The sequence below is a fragment of the Dromaius novaehollandiae genome, chromosome 20 (genome assembly GCF_036370855.1).
Source record: "Dromaius novaehollandiae isolate bDroNov1 chromosome 20, bDroNov1.hap1, whole genome shotgun sequence".
Lineage (NCBI taxonomy): Eukaryota > Metazoa > Chordata > Aves > Casuariiformes > Dromaiidae > Dromaius > Dromaius novaehollandiae.
In genome coordinates, this window is record NC_088117.1 from 10,435,039 (window position 1) to 10,455,139 (window position 20,101).

Below are 20,101 nucleotides of genomic sequence, written 5' to 3' on the forward strand. Positions count from 1 at the left end.
CCGTGGGCCGTGGGGGCTGGTGCAACGTCACCGCGGGAGGAAAGCAGCAAGCTCGGAGGAGCTGCGGCCACCGGCTGTGGCCACCACGCCAAGGCCCTCGGCTGCGAAGCCCCGCGCGGGCGCTCGGTTCGGGGTGTCCCTCCACCCGCGCCTTCGTAAAGCGCAGCAGAAAGCTGCCTCGCGATGGGCTGGCTCCTTGCAGGCTGGAGACCATTTCGCGGAGGGCCGGTCATCCTCCGAGCAAATATTCCGGCTATATTAAAATGCTTGGGATTTTCGAGCGAATCGAAGCCGCTCTGAGCGGTGCCAAGAAAAATTCAGCAGCCTCCAAAAACATCTTTCCCCGAGGGTTATTTGTTCCTCCTGCCAGAAGGACTGATGGAAACTGGCCGGTTCAGGTGACTCAGCCCATCGTGACCAGACCGCCTCTCGCCGCGGTGGCTCCCGTGGCCGTGGTCCCGTGGCGGGCGCCTTCCCCGCCTCCTCCGCCCGGGTCTCCTAGCCGCCCGGGGAGGCTGCGGGGAGGCCGCCGGCGAGCAGGGCGTCTCGGGGACGTCCTCTGAGCTCGTCAGCGCTGGGTGATCTCCCTTCTGCCCAGGAAACCCTTGCAAAGGTGTCGAGCCCCCGCGCAAGCCTGTCTGTCCGCTCCTCACCCGGGCATGGGCAGCTCCGGGACCTGCCGCTGCCGCCGGAGCCGAAATAATTCTGGCTCTTGTCTCCATAGCGAAGCTGGAGAACGCTTCAAGCTGCCTTTTAAACTGCGAGAAGCAGCAAAGCTGTAGGGCCTGGGTTTAGGCAGAGCCTCAGGTTCCGGTTGTTTTTGCCCCAAAACATACAAGATGGCTTTTTTTAGTTAAAAACTCTTCTGTGAGCCCTCTCCCCCTTTTTGGTGGATTTGTGGCTTTCAGCAGCTCGCACGCAGTAGGTCCCTGTTTGTGCTTAGAGGTGTTTTTCCATGCGCTTCCCGCAGCGTCAGTCCCGTACCCGGCGCCTGGAGAAGGTGGGAGAAGGTGGGAGAAGGTGGGAGAAGGTGGGACTCCGTGATGGCGCTTGGGGTGCTCCTGCGCCCGGCCGGCTCCCCGACGCCCGTGCCCTGCCCTCGCGCTCCCCGGGAGTCACGGTGGGGCTGGCGAGGCTCGGCCCGTTGCGGGGGTGCTGAGCACCTCGCAGGATGGATGCGCGGCCGCTCAGCGCTCTGAGCCGCCTCGTGCTCGTCCTCCCCTGGGCTGCGGAGAGGTTTCATTCACGAGCGTTTGCAGAGCGCTCGGAGGTCTCCGGCGGTGCGAGGGCAGGGGAGGAGGAAGAGGAGGAGGAGGAGGAGGCAGGTACGTGGCAGATCCTCCCCGTAAGGAGCGTGAAGTCCTCACGGAGAGATCTATTAGTTGTCATCCGCTGTCTCAGCCAGCCCACCGCAGCCTCTTAAAACTGTTTATTTTCATTTCCAGCGTTAATGCGAGGTCTAAAATAAGAGCTGCAGTTTCCAGACACTTTTGCTATTAGTGTTAGGCAGGAGTTAACCATTCAAGCTTAAATTAATTGTGCTGTGTTTTTTTTTTTATTGATGCATAATGTATGATGAGAAAAAGTGAAAAAATAATTAAAGTCTGAAGAGCGCTGCATGGATTCATTCATTATGAAATCTGGGTCAGCAGCCAGGGAAGGAAAACAAGGGGGGGGGGGGCAGCCGGAGTGGAAAAACAGGACTTCAGAAATGCTGCAGGCACCGGAGGAATTCGCGACAGGCCGTTTCGAGGCAGCCTGGGAAATCCAGAGTTGCATCTCGCCGCCGTGCCGAGGAGGGAGGCTGCCTCCCCCCGAGCTGCCTCGCGAGGGGGTTCCCTGGCCCGTCTCCGCTCGGGGCTGCTCTGCCGCCCGGGGAGAGCCCGGCGGGCGGCACGGATCCGGCTGTCCCCGTGCAAAGCCGGGGCCGAGCAGCAGCCTGTTTGCAAAAGGCTCCGGGTGCAAAAGCATCCCGGGGGCGGCTGTGCTGGGAGGATGGATGTGGCCCTGGGATGGGCGGCGGGAGCCGGGGTGGCACTGGTGGCTCTGCCACCGCGCCTCTCCTTCGGCCTCGGGCAACTCGCTCCGTTTTCGGAGAGCCTCGGTGCCCCGGCTAGGGCCGAGCTAATTGAATTGCAAACCGCGCGGCGGATACTTGGACTCTCCCCCCTTGGCAGGAAGCGCAGACGCTTCAAACCGTGCTTTTGTCCTGATTTAGGAGAAAAATATAGTTCTTTCAGAGTTTAATCGCAAAATGGAAATTCCCTGCTTTCCTCTCGCTCCGTCCACAGGAAACGCAGCTGAACTCGGCTGCGTGTTGCAAAGAGCCGGCGCTCACCCTTGAGCGATGCTTTCATCGCAGGAGCGTTCGTCCTGGAGATGCAATTTCTGACCGAGTCAGGCTAGGTGCCCTGAGCGAGGCCCCTCCATCCCAGCACCCTGTTAGACAGCCGCCATCCCACCGGGAGCTTTTGGGCCTTTCGTTGAAGCCAATAGCCATTATGGTACTTGGAGAGATCCTACCTCTTATTTTACCCCGCTAAACGTGCAGATGAGCAGAGGGGTGTGTGACAAAACCCGAGGTGCCGATCGCGCTGGCTGGGCTGGAGCCCGGCGGTCCCGCGCTGCCCTCCGCCGCCGTCCCTTCGGGGCCAGCCGCGTCGCGGCTCGTTCTGCTTTCTCTGGAGGTATCTGGTTTCTCTCCTGCTTCCTTAATGCAAAGGCCAATCTGATTTATTTCCAGGCTGTAGCGAGGGATGCTCCGGGGTCAGGAGTGCCGGGAAGAAACGGTTAAAGCAGCAAGCCGGGATGTTTTCCCGCATGGGGAACGGTGGGGGAACGCAGAGCGCGCATTGAATCGGAGGGAAGCAATAACGCTTCTAATTTTCCTGTGCGATTTAATAAAAATGTAAATCGGCTTCGGGTGGATGACTCACTGTGCGGGGTGGTGTCGATCAGGATTAATTGGCGGCGGCGTGGAGCCGCTCGGGCTTTGTTCCTGCCCCTCGACGGCCGCGGCCCCTCGGGCCGTACGTGCTCCCCGCCGCGGGGTTTCGGCAGGGCTCGGGGCGCGCTCGGGCTCGGGCTCGGTCTAGGTCTCGGGCTCGGGCTCGGGCTCGTTCGCCCGCGCTGCCGCCGGGGCCGGCGAACGTGTGCCAGGACGCCGCACTCTGACCCGAGTTCAGCTCCGGACACTAATGGATTACAAATAACAATAATAAATTACAGGAGATGGGATAATCTACCTACTGTAATGTTACATTACCGTGACTGTTAGTTATATATTAATGCATAATTGCATTACATTAGCTACATATGCATAAGCCTCGTGCTCCGCCGGCCTTTAACTCTCTGTGGGTCGCGGCGGGGGCCAGCCGGGCCGTGGCGGGGGCTGCGGTGGGGGCTGCCTTGGTGGCTCCCCGGCAGGCGCTTGCCGTGCCCGAGACCCAGTTCTGTCGGCAGTGATGAAGCGTGAGCCCTTCCCTTCAGTTATTTTTAATGCCCTGAGCCCTGCTCCGGCTCTCGCGACCGCGAGAATTACTCGTCAGGCTGCGAGGCTGGACGGACCCCGCCGTGGGGTGTTTTCGGCCCCGCTGCCCCCGGCATGAGGGCAGATGCCTCCTCCACGTTGGGCTTCTCGGCCGCATCCGCATCCAGCCGCGGACCGGGAATGCTCGGGGCTGCGTCGCTGCTGGGAACCGCTGCTTTCAGCCGGTGACGGCCCAGCGCTTCCCCAAATAGCCGGCAGCCCGCGGGAGCCTCGTGCAGGGCCATGGAGGTGCTCTGAAACGGGGACGTGAGCACCTCCCTCCCTCCCTCCATCCCTCCCGAGCAAGGACTTTCCCGCCTGGGTGTTTGCGCAGCGCCGAGCACCGTGGCGCGCCGATGCTGGTGGCAGACGAGGGCCGAGGGGCTAGCGAGTGCCTGGCCTCCGTTCTTGGGGACATTTAGTGCTCGTGGCCGGTCCTGTCCTTTGCCGGGCAGTGGGATGGGTGATGGGGAGACGGGATTCGGCCCGGCTCCTCTGCGCCTCGGTGCTGCCGCCGGCGCTTGCTCGCGCTCCCCTCCGCTCCCAGGGCCGCGAGACGCCGCGGCAGGAAGCGCGGGCTGCTGCCAGATGGCTCGAGACGGAGCATCTGTAATACTTTATCAGAAGAAATTAGGGCCGCATCGCTCTCCCTGATGAAACAGCCCGTCCAGCCCCTCCGCGAGCCAGCTGGACGCCCTCGGCCCCGCGTGCCGGGAAGGGGAGCGCCGAGCCGGGCGCTGCTCCTGTTCCCTCCGGTGCTGCTCTCTTCCAAACCGCTTTCTCATTCCCGTTTTTCCCTTTGCAAAACCGCCCGGAGGCGGCGGTGCCAAGCAGCCCCGCGGTCCGATGCCGCTTTGCTTTTGGAAGAGGCAGCGGTCGGCGTGAGCCCGGGGGCACTGCAGAAGCACCCGGCGAGGAGGGAAACTGAGGCACGGGCGAGGGCCGTGCCTAACCTCCGAGAGGTCGTGCGAAAAGCCCGGGCTGAAGCCCAGGTGCGGGTTGGCAGCTCCGAGCGGCCTGTCCTCTGGCTCACCCTGCCCTCGTGCTCGGCTCGGCGGCCAGCGCGCGGTGCTACCGGTTTCGAGGCGCTTGGCGCGCGAGCGGCCCTTGCATGAGCTCACTCCGTCTGGCTCCGTCTCCGCGGCGCGGAGCAGGCGTGGAGCGATGCCGCGGCTTCCCACCGGCACCGGTGCAGGATCCCGGTGGGGGCACGAGCGTGCGCCGGCTTTGCAGGGGGACCTGCCGCTTTGCAGCAGCGTTTGCTTTCTGGTACCTCTGCGGTTTTCCTGCCTGATTTGCTGTCCCGGCACTCAAAGCGGTGGCCAGATTCCTTCCTAAATGGAAAACAGGAGGTATCAGCGCTCCGGCCGCCTGGGACGGGCTGCAGGCTGGAGGAGGTGGCGTGGGTGAAACACCCTGAATAGCACGAAGGAGGTGCTGAGCGCGGGCATGCGAGAGGAGGGAGCTCCGACCGTCCGCCGTGGCCTCGCACGGGCGGCTTTGGGCCAGCGGTGCCGCGTGCCCGTGCTCCGACGGGGCCGGCTCAGCATCCGTGAGCACGGGCCGGGCGGGAGAAGGTGCTTGTCCCGAGGCAGGCACCGAGAGAAGCCCGTTTCCCTCTGTTTCCCGCAGGTTTGGCTTTTCTTGGAGCAAAAAGTCCAAGTCTTTCCTCGGTGGGGTGAAAAGCCGCTTTGCTAGCGACCAGCCCGCGATGTGCCCGGGCGCCCGGCAGCCCCCCGCCACGGCCATGCTGCCTCCCAGCCGCGGAGCTCGCCGGCGCGGGGATCGGGCCGGCGGGGAGGAATCGTACACCTCGCGAAACGTTATCCCTCTCCTCGCCCCTAAATATTTCACGAGCAGATTAAAAATTTAAGCCAAAATGAGCCCTGCCATCAGAAGAAACCGGCTCGGTTTCAAGTTCTGGTTAAGTATTTTTCTTTATAACGTAGCTGTGTCAATTAGAAAATGACATTGCTATTTAAAATGCTGTTCCGTAGCCCTCTTTAATTAAGGCAGCGATATAATACCAATCTGCTCTCATTAATGAATTTTTAACAATCAAAATGAGAGTTGAGTGATGCACGGTTGGATCTTCAGCACAGGCGTTTGCTCCTTGTGCCGCCAGAGGTGGGTTTAGAGGGGCAGCGGGTGCCGGGGGCCCCGGCATGGCCGGGGAGGTGGCTGGGGGCTGTGGGGACGGTGAGGAAGATGAGGAAGGTGAGGAAGGCCGCCCTTCCTCGGGAGGTCTCGGCCTCACGGTGCCACTTGTGCCCTGACCCCGGGCGCCGTTTGCAAACCGCTCCGCGGGAACGGGCTGGCAGCCGGCACTTTCAGGTGGTTGGGGAGATACTGTCTTTTATTTATTTATTTATTTATTTCTTTACTAAAAGTGCGTGATGGGCTAGAAAGGGAGCAGATACAACTGGGACAGTGTGAGCAGCCGCAGAGAAACGGGCCGCTGAGCATCCCTGCGTGGGGTTTTTCCAGGAGGGACCCACGGCGGCCGTAGATGCGTCCTTTTGCAAGCGCTTCTCGGTCTTTGCTAGGCTGACGGGCAGCTTCGTGGGACCTATGGGGGAAAAAACAAGAAAACAAGCCAAAGTCCCAAAGAAGCCTAGGCCTGATGGCGGTTCATCCCTCTTCCCCCCGCTCTCTTAGCCGGGACACCAGCGCAGCAGCACGGCAGAAATGAGAGGCGCGAACATGCTCTGCCGCGGCAGCAAGACGCCCTGCCAGGCTGTGGGGTTTTCTGACCCCAAATAAATCAATAAGCGTAGTTGTCTTTCCCGTGACGCTTTTGCTGTTGTGGTGGTGGTGGGTTTATTCCGGCGAGGCAGGGCAGGTGAAACGCCTTATCCTGCCGCTTGCTCCCGCGGCCGGCTGGCGTTGCCCGGGCTTGCTGGAGCAGTGCTCTCCCCCGGCTCCTTCCTTCGAGGAGGCCAAACCAAAACAGGAATTTCTTTGAATAATAATAATAATAAAAAAAATTAGCTGGGCGTGAAGAGCTTAAGTGCAATCGTTTCCGTGGCCTGTTGTGATTCGAGTTGATAGGATGTGCCGTTCTCTCATCTTCCTCCCTGCCTTCCTCCCTGGGACGCGCTCTGCCCATCCTCTCCCTGGCTCACGATAATAACGCGGGATGCAGCGGGGCTTTCCGCAGCCTTTCCCCTGCCCGAGCGGGGAAGTTTTCCGCCGGGCCGGAGGGACCGACTGCCGCCGCCGGCTCCCCTCCGCCGCCCTCGCCGGAGACGCAGCCGGCCGAGTGGGCTGAGGTTTCCTGGCTGGGTTTGTGTTGCCATAGGGAAGAGAATTGAAGCCTGGAAACCATCTTGCGGGTGAAGGGAGGAAGTGTTAATGTCTAGGAAAACAGAGAGAAAATAGCAGTGGCGGCGGCAGCGCCGTCATCGCCGTTCGGCACGCGTCCCCGCAGCGGGTCCCGGGGCCACCAGGGCAGCAGCCCCCCGAGCCGCCACTCGCCGGGCAGGGAGGGAGCACAACACGTGCTCAGCAAAAAACCAGCCCCAAAAGTATCCTCCTGAGACCATTTCGAGAGGAGGGAGAGGGAGAGGCAACGGCAGCTCCGGGTTTCTGCCCAGGAGGACCGGAGATGTGCAGAAAGCGGAGCCCGGCTGCGTCCCGGCGGAGCGCGGGAGCGGGTCCCCCCGGGACAGAGATGCTTTTGTCATCCCGTGCGGTATCGGATGTTTGCTGCAGGGCCTCCCCGTCGCGTCGGGTACATCCCAAACGGTGCCGCGGTCGGTTATTGCTCCGTTGGCTTTAGCGGCAGCGCGGGAGCTCGTGCAGCTGGGGACGTGCCTGCGGCTCCGACTCCTGAAAGCTGCTTTTTGAGGGCGCCCAGGAGGGAAGCGCCCGGCGCTCGCCCGGCTTGCGCGCTCCCATGCAGCACGTGCCTCCCGGGAGCCGCAGCAGCCCCGGCTTCCTCGTGCACCTCCACGTGCCAGCAAATACCTCCCTGCTTTTGTCACCTGCCCCTAACCCCGATCACCGGGTCGTTTCCCAGGTCAGAGAACAAACCAGCTCATCGCTTGCAATTGCCGCCGGCTTTGTGCCGGGGCGTGGGAACTTCCTAATCCCCGAGGTTTCAGATGGCTTCGGCGTTGCTGCAGCCGTAGAGACCACGGGCATCGACTGAGCCGGCACAAGCGCTGCCCCGTTTGCACGTTGGAGGAGCCCCTGCCCGGCGCCGGGCCCGGTCCGGCCGTGGCACCGTGAGCCCATTGAGGCTTCTCAGTTCCTGCCAGCGCTGAGTGGGAGGTCGAGAGAAATCGGTTTTCTCCTTTGCTCCTCTTCTGCGGCAGGAAAACAACTTTCCTAGCTGGAAAGTCCCTTTCTTCCCTTATTTACTGTCACTGCAGCTGTGGCCCTGCAAGGAGCAGCGGGCAGGGGGGTCCTCGGAGGACCCTGCCTGCAGCCGCCGGTCACCGTGCAGCTGCAATCCCATGGGAAGGAGCTGAGGCTGGAGCGCTGCCGGGGTCGGGATGAGTGCCGGAGGGGAGAGGGCCCGTTGCTCCACCAAAGCGAAAAGGCGAAGAAACCCCCATCCCCGGTCACACGTGTAGGTGGAGTTTGGCCCCCGCACGGTGCTGGTTTGGGCTGAGGAGGGGCAGGGCGGGGGGGCAGGCGAGCAGCTGCTGGGGGGGCCCTCCCTGGCGCTCCTCGCTTTGCCCCCTCTGCCAGCCTGGGCCGTGGCTTTGCTCCTCGTACTGAACCGGCAGGTCACGTCTCTGGTGGCAAACACGGGCTGCGGAAGGGGGTTTTGGCCCCGTGTGGGTACCGGCTGCCTTTGCCCCGCGCGAGAGCCGTGTCCTCTTGCGTGGGACAGTGCAGGAGGCTGCAGCTGGTGTGCAGCGTGCGGGGGGATTATAGCTTTGTTTTTTAATTTAACATAAGATATCTTTGCACCCTCTTTTTCTGCCCCGATTCTGCCTCTCCCCTTGCACATCCCTGAGGGCTCCCCCGTGTCCTCGCTGGGGCCAGGCGCTGGCGGCAGCCTGGCTTCGCTCGCGTGCGTTGCAGCTGGCGTTGAAGCTGCCCGCGGCTGAGCTCGTCCCCGAACAGGCCGGCGGCCGGGATGTCCCGGGATGCAGCTGCTCCGTGTGGCTCGGCCCCGCGGCGTTGCGGTGCCGGAGGCCTTGGCGTTTCAGCTCCCCCGCACCTGCGCTCTCCCGGCTAACGACTCTGATTAACGCGCTAATTAGCGCGTCTCTGCCGCTTCTGCAGGCGCCCGTGGGAAGGAGCGCGCGGGCGGCTCGGCTGCTTCCCCGCGGAAATCGCCAGCGTGGAGAGCCGCTGAGATTTGGGGTTTTGCAACCCGGGGGTGGCTCAGACCCGAATTTCGGCCGGGGCTGCTGAAAGCCGGGGAAGAGGCCTGGTGAGAAGGTGCCGGTCTGGGCTTGCCTGGATGAGCGCGTGGATGTTAGTTATGGGCGAGATGGGAATAGCCGTACGGAGGACTTGCATGCAGCAGCTGAACTGAGCACTCGGGGGGCTTTGTATTTTGAAAAATTATGTGTTTAAAAAAAGAGAAATATGTTTTCTCCCTTTTTTGCACCTCTTTGCTCTCCTGTGTGCAAAAAGCCGGGGGGATGGTGTTGCTGGAGGAGAGGGCAGAGGCTGGGAAAGCTGCTGGGAAGCAAGCAAACAGGAGCAGCAGCCTTCATGCAAAGCCAGGATCCGGCTCGTCTTAGCGGCAGAGTTGAAATTGCTGTAAATGATGCTATTTGTCTGCACGGCGCGCTCCGTGTCTGAGCGGCGTGTTCCTGCGTTGTCACGAAATGCGAGATAGGATAATTAAATTGCCCTTTTCCCAGCAAAACGCTGCCGTCTCCGTGCGCTGCCTCTTTCGCAGGCCGGGCTGCAGCGGCTCACGTGTGCCTCGCCGCCGGTCGGAGCCCGTGGCCGGAGGTGGGAGCTCGGAGCCGTCCCTGCGGTTTCGGCTTGCTGCTGATTCCTGGTTTCCCTTTTCCATGGGCTTTGCCACACCTCGTCTCGCCGTGATTCACAGTCGGGGCGGCTGCTTTTGCCTCCAGCCCTTAAATGCTGGGGGAGCTTCATTCCCGAGGCTGCCGGGAATATGCACAGCGCAACAGGGAAAGGGGGCAAGACAGCGATGCTGCAGCATCCCGGGATGGGGAGCAGGTTCCCCTTTCCAGGGCACTGCCTGCAACCACCCGTTCCCCGAGCGTCCCGTTGGCCCATCCCTGGGGCGTCCCGGTGCCGCGTTTCGGCCGAGCCGGGGCTCCCCGTGACGCTCCGAGAAACCCCGCGATTCCCTTTGCTTGTTCTTCCCTTGGGCCAGCTCCAAAGCCCGTCCTCGGGGCCCTGGAAACCGGTCTCAGATGGCTCCGCCTGAGAAAAGAAAGTGTTGAAATACCGCAGGAAATGCTGTTTTTCTGAGATATCTGCCTTGGCCAGAAATGAAAAAAAAAAAAAAAAAAAAGAAAAAAGAAAAAAAAAGCCGGTTTCGGCCGGAAGGCCGGGTTTCGTGCCGGGCTCCGCTCCCGCGAGGTTCGTGCCGGCCGGAGGAGCAGCCGGTGGCGGGGCGCCCGTGTCGGTCCCCCGTGGCGTGGGGTGCTCTGCCTGTGGGGTGCTTTTTTTTAATCCATCCGGCTTAAAACACGGCTGGGTCGCGTCTCTGGCGGCTGCGGCCGGCGTCGGCGTTGCCACGAGCGTGGTCGAGGCGGAAAGAGGCCAGACCGGGGCCGGGTCTGCAGCGGGTGCCTGATGCGCTCGGGTGCCGCTGGCTGTGCCGGGGTTGCAAAGCCGCCCGCAGTCCTGTTTCTCCTTGCACGAGAGCCCCTGGCGTTCGGGGCACGCTTAATTTGGAGGCAAGTTTCCCGACTTTGGCCTCGTCTCTGGCTTCGGAGCCTTTTTTTTTTTTTGTGCTCATGGCAAACATCCGTTTTATCCCTCTGCAAGTCTATTATCGCCAGCTTAGCTGGACACCCGTCACGGCCGGCTGTGCAAATACAGGCGGAGCGGGGGCTCCTCCATCGCAGCCCCGTGGCCGAGCCAGGCGCGCGGGGAGGGTTGACCTGGTGCCAGCGAGCGCCCCGAAAGCGGCCGCCGGGCTCGGCTCTCCGGGGGCACGTCCGTGCCGCGGCATGGCAGAGATCGCTCCCCGCTGCTTTCGCCTTCGCCTCCCCAGCAGCGGGGTTTGCAAACGCCTCCCTGCCGCGGCTTCGGCGGGGAGGAAGAGGAGGGAGCGGACGGGCAGACGAGGCACGGCGCGGAGGCAGGGCTTGGCGGCTCCGGCGGCACGCTCGGCGCTGTACCGAGTACCTGGGGGGGAGCGAGGCCTCCCCTCCGAGCGGGAGGAAAAAATAATAACGTCCGAGCCAAGAAACTCGGAGCTGCTGGGAGCGTATTTATTGCCGCGAAGAAAACCGGCTCTGTTCGCTGCCTCCGCGCGGCGGCTGTTTATCGCACGCATTCGGGCACGGAGAAAATGTTCCGTTTGTTGGGCACGGCCGTCGACCCACACAGCGTATAAATTAAGGGCTTTTACATGCCGAGTTCCCGAAATAAAACAGGCACGCACAAAAGAGAGGGGGGTTTTGTGCCGGCGCGGCGCGCTGCCGCCCGGGCGCTGCCGCCGCTCGCCGGCCCGGGCCGGCCCTGGCTCCCGTTCAGGAATTCCACATTATCTCCGAGCGTTTCCAGCTTCCTCAGCAGGGAACAGCTCTGCTTCTGTCTTCCTGCGGCCACATCTGGAAAGCGTTACGCCGGGGTGTCAGCCGGCGGGGCCGGGCGGCCGGCGTGCGCGTCCCCCGCGGCAGCCCGGCGTGGGGGCACGTCGCCCGTGGAGGGGTCCGGCACGGATTTCCCCGCCGGGGAGGTGGGGATGGTTGGGCTCCCCCCGGCATCGCCCTGTTTGCAGGCTCCCTCCGTCTTTTCCCTGGCGCGCTCGCTCGTTCCGGCACCCGGCTCTGGTCCGGTGGGATGAAATAGCTGCCCGTAGCGTTGCAGAAGGCAGGTGCCCTTCAAACCGAAAGATGCAACCAAAAACTGGTGTCTTCTCCTCAAAACGGGGGCGGTGGCCGCGACCTGGGGCCGGCTTGCGTGGCCTCGCCGGGGGCTGTGCCGAGCGCGGGGTCTCTCGCGGGGACGGCTGGTGGAAGCGGTTACACGTGCCGTTAGCAGGAACCGGAGAGGGTTCCCTGGAGTTGACTTTTGGCTTTTTTTTCTTTTTCTTTGGGTTTGCTTTTACACTGGCTGCCCTGCCATTATGGGATTTTAAAATTAAAAAAAAAAAAAAAGGGAAGAAAAAGAAAACAGGCCTTGGTTTTATAGACCCTACAGATGCATCCGGCACCAAACTGATCCCAGATGCAGCTCCACTGTCAATAGTGTTACACGAGGGATCAATCCGATTCATTGTTTTATGTGGCCTCTACAGCATCATCAGCTAATTAAAGCTAATGGTTCCCAGAGCGGCACTGACAGCATCTGATCCTATCAGCGCGCGCAGCCGTTTTAGCTCGATGGGGCACCCCGGGGCCGGATCCTGCGCTCCAGACTCCGCGAAAGCTTGTATCGACTTTGGGGATCAGACTGCAGATCGATGGGAGCTGTTGTTAAACAAACATCGCCGTATTAATGTCAGCTCCGCCGGGGGAGGAGGTCGATGGTTGCTAGCTCAGGAGGGGCGGGGGGGGGGGGGAAGGGGACGCGGTGGCAGCGTGGCGGGGTGCGAGGCAGGGAGGGACCGGGGTGTACCGCCTCCGAGGGCCCTGCTCCTGGTGAAGGCTGCGACGATGCTCTGCCCGTGCCGGTGTCTGAGCGTTTCCCGGTCTCGAGTGGATTTATTGCTGGCTTGTGTGGCCGCAGGGAACGGCTCTTAGCTCCGGGGCTGGAGAGGAGCCCAGGTGTCGTCCACCAGCGCATTCGAGGTGCCTAAATCCCTTCGGATTTGTATAAAGAAGGGCAAGGGAGCTTGCAGGGTCTGGGCAAAGTGCCTTGGCCATGCTCTGCAATGCCCATGAGCTTGGGGAAAAGCTCGGGGAGGAGGCGAGCAGGAATACCCCCCTTCGCAGCTGGAGGTGGCACCTCCGGAGGGGACAGGGACCTGCCGGCCCTTCCCCTGGGGACGGTGCTGGGAGCGCAGGAGCCCCGCGCTCTCCGGCCTTGGCGTGTGGCCCCGGCGAGGAGCATCTCCCCGTCGTGGCAGAGCAGTAAACCTCCAGTTCCCGCTTTCCCTTTTCTTGTGGCTCCTTTTTGTCCCACGGCTGGTGCTCGGGGCCGCCCAGGCACGCGGTTCGGGAAGCTTTCCATTCCCACATTCAAACCTCCCCGGGCTGCAGTTAGTCCTTTTTGGACTCTCTCCTTGCCTTTTCTCTTTTTTTCTCCGTTTGTTTTGCCAGGATGGTGAGATGAAGCGCGATGGGAGGCAGCCGGGGGAGGGAGGTCGGGGAACACGTGTACCTCGGCCCCGTACCGGAGGGAGCCGCAGGACGCAGGCGGGATCTGCCCTGCTGACGGGGGCTTTGAGCAGGGCGCGTTGGGAGAAGACGCAGTTTCCAAGGGTGTTTTTTAGATATACTCCACTACTACCCTGGGATGCAATATCGCAGTTGGTGGTTCTTTCATTTATTTGCTTGCAAAACGCGGAGGCCCCTGGGCAGGCAGTCGAAGGGCCCCTTTGCCACCCTCCCCACGCACCAGGTCACGGTGCCGTGCACCCCCGGGGCTCCCCGCCTGCGCGCTGCCGGCAGTGCTGTGAGCGCGTGGTGCCCTCTGAGGTGTCAAAAAACCAGAGCCGTAGGGAGGAGGAGCGACCTGACTATGAATTGGGCAGTAATCCTGGATCAGAACCAGCATCTGGGCTCCTACTGATAAGGAGCCTTGTACCTACTTGGCAAGTTGATGGACAAATACAGCGTGATTGGTTTAACCGGAGACCTTGGACGCTGGATTCCTGGAGACTCAACGAAAATCAAGTTCCCTAAAATTAACATTTTTCCGCCCGTCCCTGTGAGGAAGAGTTCAGCCAGGGGGAATCCTGGGGGTGTTGCAGTCTGTTCTCGCTTGCCTCTGGAGAGGCAGCGCCGTCTCCTTGGTGGAGGCTGTAGCTCTTCTTGGACCAGGTTGTTTCCCCTGGCAGAGCTGGAGCTGAGGATTCCTGTCTCAGCAAAGTTTGCAGAGTTCGGTGAACAGCGAGTAAACCTCTCTCTTGGATGCCTCTCGGCTGTGTTTCTAGAGGCGGCTGTCTGCTTTGCATTGCCTGGCTGTTGTGACCTTGCCCGGCGGGCTGCGGTGACCTCTCTGGGGCTATAGGGACGGTCGCTACGGTGAAAGTCTTTGGGACTTTGCCAGCCTGCTCTTCCTCTTGCTGCTCAGGTCTGTAGTCCCCTTGGTGCTCGCTTTTCCTGCCGGCCACCCAAGGTAGCCGGAGCTTCCCATCCTGCTGGGTGCCCAGGGCCTAGGAGGGACCAGCCAAAGGTGCTCGCCCTTATCCAGCCCCAGCCAGAGTCACGGGGAGACAAAGTCCAGCCTGGCTAAAGGGCTGCGAGAAGCAGGTTCACAGCACATCCCTGCGCCCCGTCCCATAAAGCAAGTTGATAATTAAATCCTGCAGTTTTTATATGAATTCCAGGGCATTTTTCTTGGGTTGGAGCCATCTGCAGAGCGCGCCCCACCCTCTCTCACCTCTCCCTTTCGCGCTCTGCAACTCTCTTTTCTTGTTTTGGCAATGGGTGAGCCCCGTGCTGCAGGGAGCAAATACCTGCAGCCGCTCGCTCACTCCCAGGGACACGGCACGTGCGCCAGCCCTGCGCAGGCTCCCGCCGCTCTCCCGGTCTTCACCCAGCACCCGCGTGGCCCTGCAGTCCCCGCTCAGGGCTGGTTTCCCGTCGCGCGGAGCCTGCACACGCCTGGCTGGCTCTGCATCTCCCTGTCCTCTGCCGGCCTGGGCTCGTCCGCAGGAAATACCGCCCAGCCTTGCCAGCCTGCGCGTCTGCTCCGGCGAGGCTGTTTTCTCCTGTAGCCGCGTGGGATGAGGCTGCGGGATCACCCTTAGCCAGGGCTCCAGTCCAGCCTCCCAGAGGTCATCCCTGGGGGAAGTTTGCTGGGAACCAGCAGGATTTGCAGCTCTTTCTGGCCTTCCTTTCCTGATTCTTACAGGTTTGGGGCCATGCCAGGGGCAGAGAAGTTCATCCCTGTATTGAAAACACAGATGCCCCAGGACTCTCGCAGGTCAGGGGCTGTGGCTGTAGGAAGGTGTTATCTGCATGTTCCCTTGGCCTCGTGTCCTGACTTCCTCCACGAGCTGCACGTGGAGCATAGCAATGGTCTGTCCTCATTTGGGTCTCGTCTGCAAGCTTCCTTTACGGTTGAAACCTCCTAGAGTTCATGAGAGGTCATCTGTCCCTTGGACGTAGGACCCCGTCCCTGTGCCGATGGAGGGACACAGATCTGGAGTTGAAGGAGCCCACGTTGCCCCACCAGCAGTAGCGGTACGACCGCACGGTAGAGCCGGGAGCCTGGCCCAGGGTTCAGATGTGCCGTGCCCCATTTGCACAGCGTTTCTGGAGCGCGACACGACGTATGGGCAGGGGGGGAACACCGTGCAGCAACTGCTCAGGACTGCTCCTGTCTCAGCATCCAGCTCCCCGTGCGGAACGATAGCTAAATCCCACACCGTCATCGTCTCGGCTCCCTGGCTGAGCCAGGCGTTTCATTCAGGGCCTCCCGCAGGCAGGGAAGCAGTTGACCTGCTAAACCCTTTCCCACTGCAAGTAGCTAGATTATTGTTTGGTTAGTTCTGAGCAGAAGTGCTGGGACTCTCTGACCTGAGCCTTTAAAGAGTGAGCAGCGTGTTTGTAAGATTACCAGTGGCAAAGAGCTGAAGCAAAACTCCCGTTCAGTTAAAAGGCAGGACCGAAGCTCCGTTGCTCAGTTTTCGAGAAGCTCTGACTCTTGGGACTAAGTCTCGGTAAAAGCAAACCAAAGCCCAGCAAATCAAACGGGAGAGGCTGCATTTTGCAGAGGGCAGAACGCAGAGGGCCTTCACCAGCGACGCGCCGGATTCCCGGGGAACAGGGATAAGCGGCGTGGGCTGGTCTGCTCAGCTGACAGGACTGGAGACAAATCGCAGAGCTCTAGAGAGAAGCTGAGAAGTCATTTTGCCTTCCAGGGGATGTTGGATCACGCTTCACACCAGCTGATCAGGGGCTGCCTTTCCAAAGCCAGGAAATCCAGTGTGCCAGCAGGAAGGAGAGGGTAGCAGACATTTCTTTAGGCCCATGTGACTCTCCCACAGCCCAGAACTGGTGGAAGATGCTCCAGTACCAGGAGTCTTTCCCGTCGAGGGGCTTTGCCCAGAGGATGCAGAGGACACCGAGTGTTTCTGGATTTGGTCCAAAGCACGAAAGAGATGGTGTTGTCCAGGAAGTCTTTATTCCATGCCAGCTGCTTCCAGTGCATGGGCCAGCCAGGACAGGCTGGTGCAGAGTCTATCCTTTGGGACTAGCCCTTGGTTTTGGACTTTACATTCCCAGATATCTGTCCAGGAGTTTATGGGGAGAAGACGACTGGGGAGGGTTCCTTCCCACCACCAGTTTTGGATGCACCACCCCCTGCATCAGCCTGCTTTGAGGTGTCTCTTAACCAGGGTGTTCCCACTGAGTTTAGTGAGAATTTTTGAGAAGTCATTTGAACTCCAGACTCAAAGGAGACAGTAGAAACGTTCCCCGGAGCTATTATCAGCTGACGTCTCAGAGCTCAGCAGAGCTCTGGTGTCAGCAAGACAAGTAGTTGAAAGAAGAGGAGGTGGGAAGCCCAAGACACCTGCAATTTGGTTGATAAATATTTATTTGGAGGTGACAACTGCTCTTCTGGATGAAACGGAGCTAGCAGAAGAGGGATTGCGAGGGAGTGACAGGGTGTTATTTTTTTAGAGGTTTACCGCGGGGATGTCGAAATGAACAGCTGATGAACCAAAGTGTGTCGAAACGGGCGCTGACTTCCCGGCGCAGGCTCCCGGGGCGCGTGACGTCAGGCGACGGAGTCAAACATCCCGTCTCCCCTCATCGCAGCCCGGGGAGGGGCCGCGGGGCGGTTTTGCAAGCAGCTGCCCGGCGTGAAATGAATGAGCAGGAGGCATCTGGGCGTGCTGGGCAGGAGGAGCGCTTGCGGCCGGGCGGCCTGCGTTAATCCCTCCCTGGGCTCTGGGGTCACAGCTCTTCTTGGTAAGATGTGAAGGGGTGGATTAGGAGCCAGGGAGGACACAACAGCCCCGCGATCGGGATGTGTTATGGATGACAAAAAGGCCAAAGTTTAATTGTTCTCCTAAAGAGGGGAGGCGAAGCGAGGGGAGGGGGAAGCGGCCCGGGGTTGAGGGAGCTCTCTGGCGGGTGGTTTCCAGGTGTAATGCTGATGGGCTGTTTAACCTCGCTGGGTCCTGGGCTCTGATTGACGATCTCATGGTGCTTTGAGCTGGGATGGGGTGGATGGACCGAGGCGGCAACCTCGTCGACCCTCCCCAGCTGCGCGGTGCTGCTCTTGGGGAAACGGGCCGTGCTGCCCCCGTCTCCCCGGGTTTCTCTGGTTTTGCCTCAAGATGTTTGAGCTGGGGAGGGGAAGCGGGATGTGCTGGATGTCAGACCTGCGTATGAAGGGCTTGTCTGGGCCTCGGGGCTGCTGTGCGATGCAGGCAGCGGGGACGAGCGGGCTCGGCTCGCCCACGGTCCTTCCTCACCTCTTCCACCGCCCTCTCCATCCTCGTCGGAAGCCTTCCCCGCTCTCCAGCCTTGGTGTCTGTCACTGTGATTTAAGCCTGCTTGAAGGAAGGAGCAGCTTTTTAGGCGTTCAAAGGCAGCTGCCGCGCTGCTGTTGGGTTGAGGCTTTGCGTCTCCCCGGGGCGGGCCGGGGCTGGCACCCGTGACCCAGGTCCCTGGCCCAAAGCTGCCGCTGCTGCTTAAGCCTGTGCTGGGTGCTTTACTGCCAGCGCATGTGAGGTAATTTCAGTTTTAGAGATGACAAATCCGGCCACGTTCATGAGTCAGGCGGTTCTGCACCAGCGTCTCCCGGCTCCGGGGACACGGTTGTTGGCGGGGCTGGGATGCAGCGGGATGCTGGGCGGCTCCCGGCTCCTCCCGGGGCACCGTTGCTAACGGGCTGCTCGGCCGGGGCGCACGCGGGTCCAGGGCTGGCCGTGTCTCCGTCCGGGCTGCAAGGTGGACGGGGTGATGCTGGGAGCTGATTTCCCGCTGGGAAACCTTCCCGGGGGCTGTAGCCCTCGCTGTGCCCAATACCTGCCTCTTCCCCCACCTCCTCTTTGCCGCGGCCAATGTACAAATGGGTTCAGTGAAACCAAACCTCAGAAAACCTCCCGGCCTCTCCTCGCAGCCGTGGAGGAGGTTTTACCGTCGCGGCAGCCCGTTAGCTCCGCCGGGGAACGGAGCGGCCAGGCCGTGAGTGCGCGGGGGAGCAGAGGACGTCCCCTGTCCTGGCGCGGGGCTGGCGGGAGGCGGAGGGGGAGCCGGGTCGGCGCGATGCCCGCGGGGAGCTCGCAGAGGCGGAGGGGGAGGGAGCCCGCGGCCGGGGAGATTAATAATAGAAACGCTGGCATCCGTTTTAGATTAGCGCGAGAAAGCTCAGCGCCCATCTCGCCCAGCCTGTAACGCGGAGATGGTGAGCGGTGTGATTTCTTTGTGAAAGATCTCGAGGTATCGCTGCTCGGAGCACAGCCGGTCGCCATCCGGCTCGGGGCAGGTCCTGCGGCTGCTCCAAGCTGCGACCCCGGAGCATCTCCTCCGGCCGGCTCGCTTTGCACTGGGAGCCGGGAGCCACGATCTGCAAAAGCTGCTGAGCGATGTGGGCTGGCAGAGCCGGGCTCGAAACGTCCCCGCGCCCTGCTCGTCCCGCGGGCTGCTCCTGGCACCATGGCCTGGCGTTTGGGCCGAGCTCTGCCCGCTTCCCCCCCCCGCTGCTTGCCTGCCTTCGGGCTGCCCTGCCAGGAAGGATGTGGCGTTGCGCGAGGAGGTGACACGAGATGAGCCAAGGTGGCTGCGGGGACGCGCGGTCGCTTCCGTAAACAGGAGGAACCCAGCCCGCTGCGCCGGCTGAGATTTTGGGGCCGTTTCAGAGGGTTTGGTGGCAGCTTATCTGTCCCGGTGCCCCCGCGGGCTTTGGCTGCGCGGTGCCCGGCTGGGGAGCGCCTGGGTGCCCTGCTCGGGCGAGGGAGCCGGCGTCCGCCCCGACCGGGCGCTTTCCTGGTCCCCTTTCCCCGGCTGCCCGACCGGCTGGTCCGGTCCGGGGCAGCGCAAGGATGCGCGCGCAGACGCGCCCGGCATCGCGTTGTGCAACCCGACCAGAGCCAGGCTTAAGTTTTATTCGGCAGGTGGGAAGTCCCGTCCTCATTAAGCCATCCCCCGGGTAATTACTGGGCTAAGGCCTGATGAGATAACGCTTCGTTATATTCGTGCTGCCAGGGGATTAGAGGCCGTGGGATTTCTCAAAGGCTTTACCGCCGCTGAGGTCCCCGGGCTGCGGGCGCTGCTAAGGGCTGGTGATGGCCGTAGGGCCGGTGGCGTGGGGCGAGCCGAAAGCGGGGCCGCGGCTCCGCGCAGCTGCCGGCGGGCGCTGGGGCGGCGCGGCTGCGAGGGATCTCCTTTTCCAGCCGTTCCAGCCCTATTAATCAATGAGCTTCTCCTGCGGGCTGGGAGCCAAAGGGAGGAGAGGAGGTGACAGGTACAAATAAACACGGAGGTGGGTGGCGGGACGGGCGGCGGGGAGCGGCAGGGCTCCCCAGGTGGCTCCTCCTGTGATTTATGGCCGGGACGTACGGAGCTGTGAGCGTGGCCTCTGGAAGCTGTTTACTAACAGCGTCGTCTCCTGGCTGCGGCACCGGCACGGGCTCCGTGGGGAGCGAAAACATCCCCTGCGGAGCGGTCCTGCGCCCGGAGCAGCTCCAGGGCTGCTGCTGCCCGGCGGGGGCCGGCGGGGGCCGGGATGCGGGCGCTGCGGGGACCGATGCTTGGCCCTTCCCGGCACCCTGGTGATGCTCTTGCAATGGAGTTTGGGTCGCGGGAGGCAGCGGAAGAGCGAAACGTGCTTCGTTTTGCTGCGGGCCGGCCGGGCTCTCGCCGCTGCGGCCCCCTCCTCCCCGCCGCCCGGGCGAGCCCGCGCCGCCGGCCCCGAGCCGGCGCGAGGGAGCTGGCACCGGACCCGGGAAGCAGGCGGGCTGGACGCGGGCCAGGCCGCGCACTTGATCCAAACACAGCTGGAGCTGATCTGATGAAGTGAGAGGTTAAGAAGAGAGCATCTGTTATCTAAAGGGGACACGCAGTGGGAAACTGTAAGCTCTTTATTCCCCCCCCGCACACCCCCTCCGTTCAGTGCACCATCCCCGCCTTGGTTTCTTTGATTTATGGAGGAAGCCGATGCTTCCGGGGCTGTAATTAAGTGCCACTGTGCGAGCTTTTGATAGCGAGCGAGTGATATAACGGCTCGCACGTTCGCCGGCTGCTCAAGTGCTTTAGGATCTAGATAACCCGAGGAGGGATTTCTGCTGCCTCGCGGTGCGCTGCAGCTGCTGCTGGCGTGAGTTGC

General features: G+C 61.8%; 1 protein-coding gene across 5 annotated transcripts in view; it reads left to right on the forward strand.

Annotated features, from left to right (window-relative positions):
* The window catches only part of RXRA (retinoid X receptor alpha), a 122,265-nt gene that overhangs the window by 20,549 nt on the left and 81,615 nt on the right, over nt 1-20,101 (forward strand). Inside the window, exon 1 of one of the 5 annotated variants that reach the window (XM_064523848.1) lies at nt 16,623-16,737. The exons of the other annotated variants lie outside the window; for them this stretch is intronic. Within the exon in view, the coding sequence (XP_064379918.1) occupies nt 16,638-16,737 (100 nt within the window). The 5' untranslated portion in view covers nt 16,623-16,637. Of the gene's footprint in view, nt 1-16,622; nt 16,738-20,101 lie in introns of those variants that run through there. 5 annotated transcript variants of the gene reach the window in all.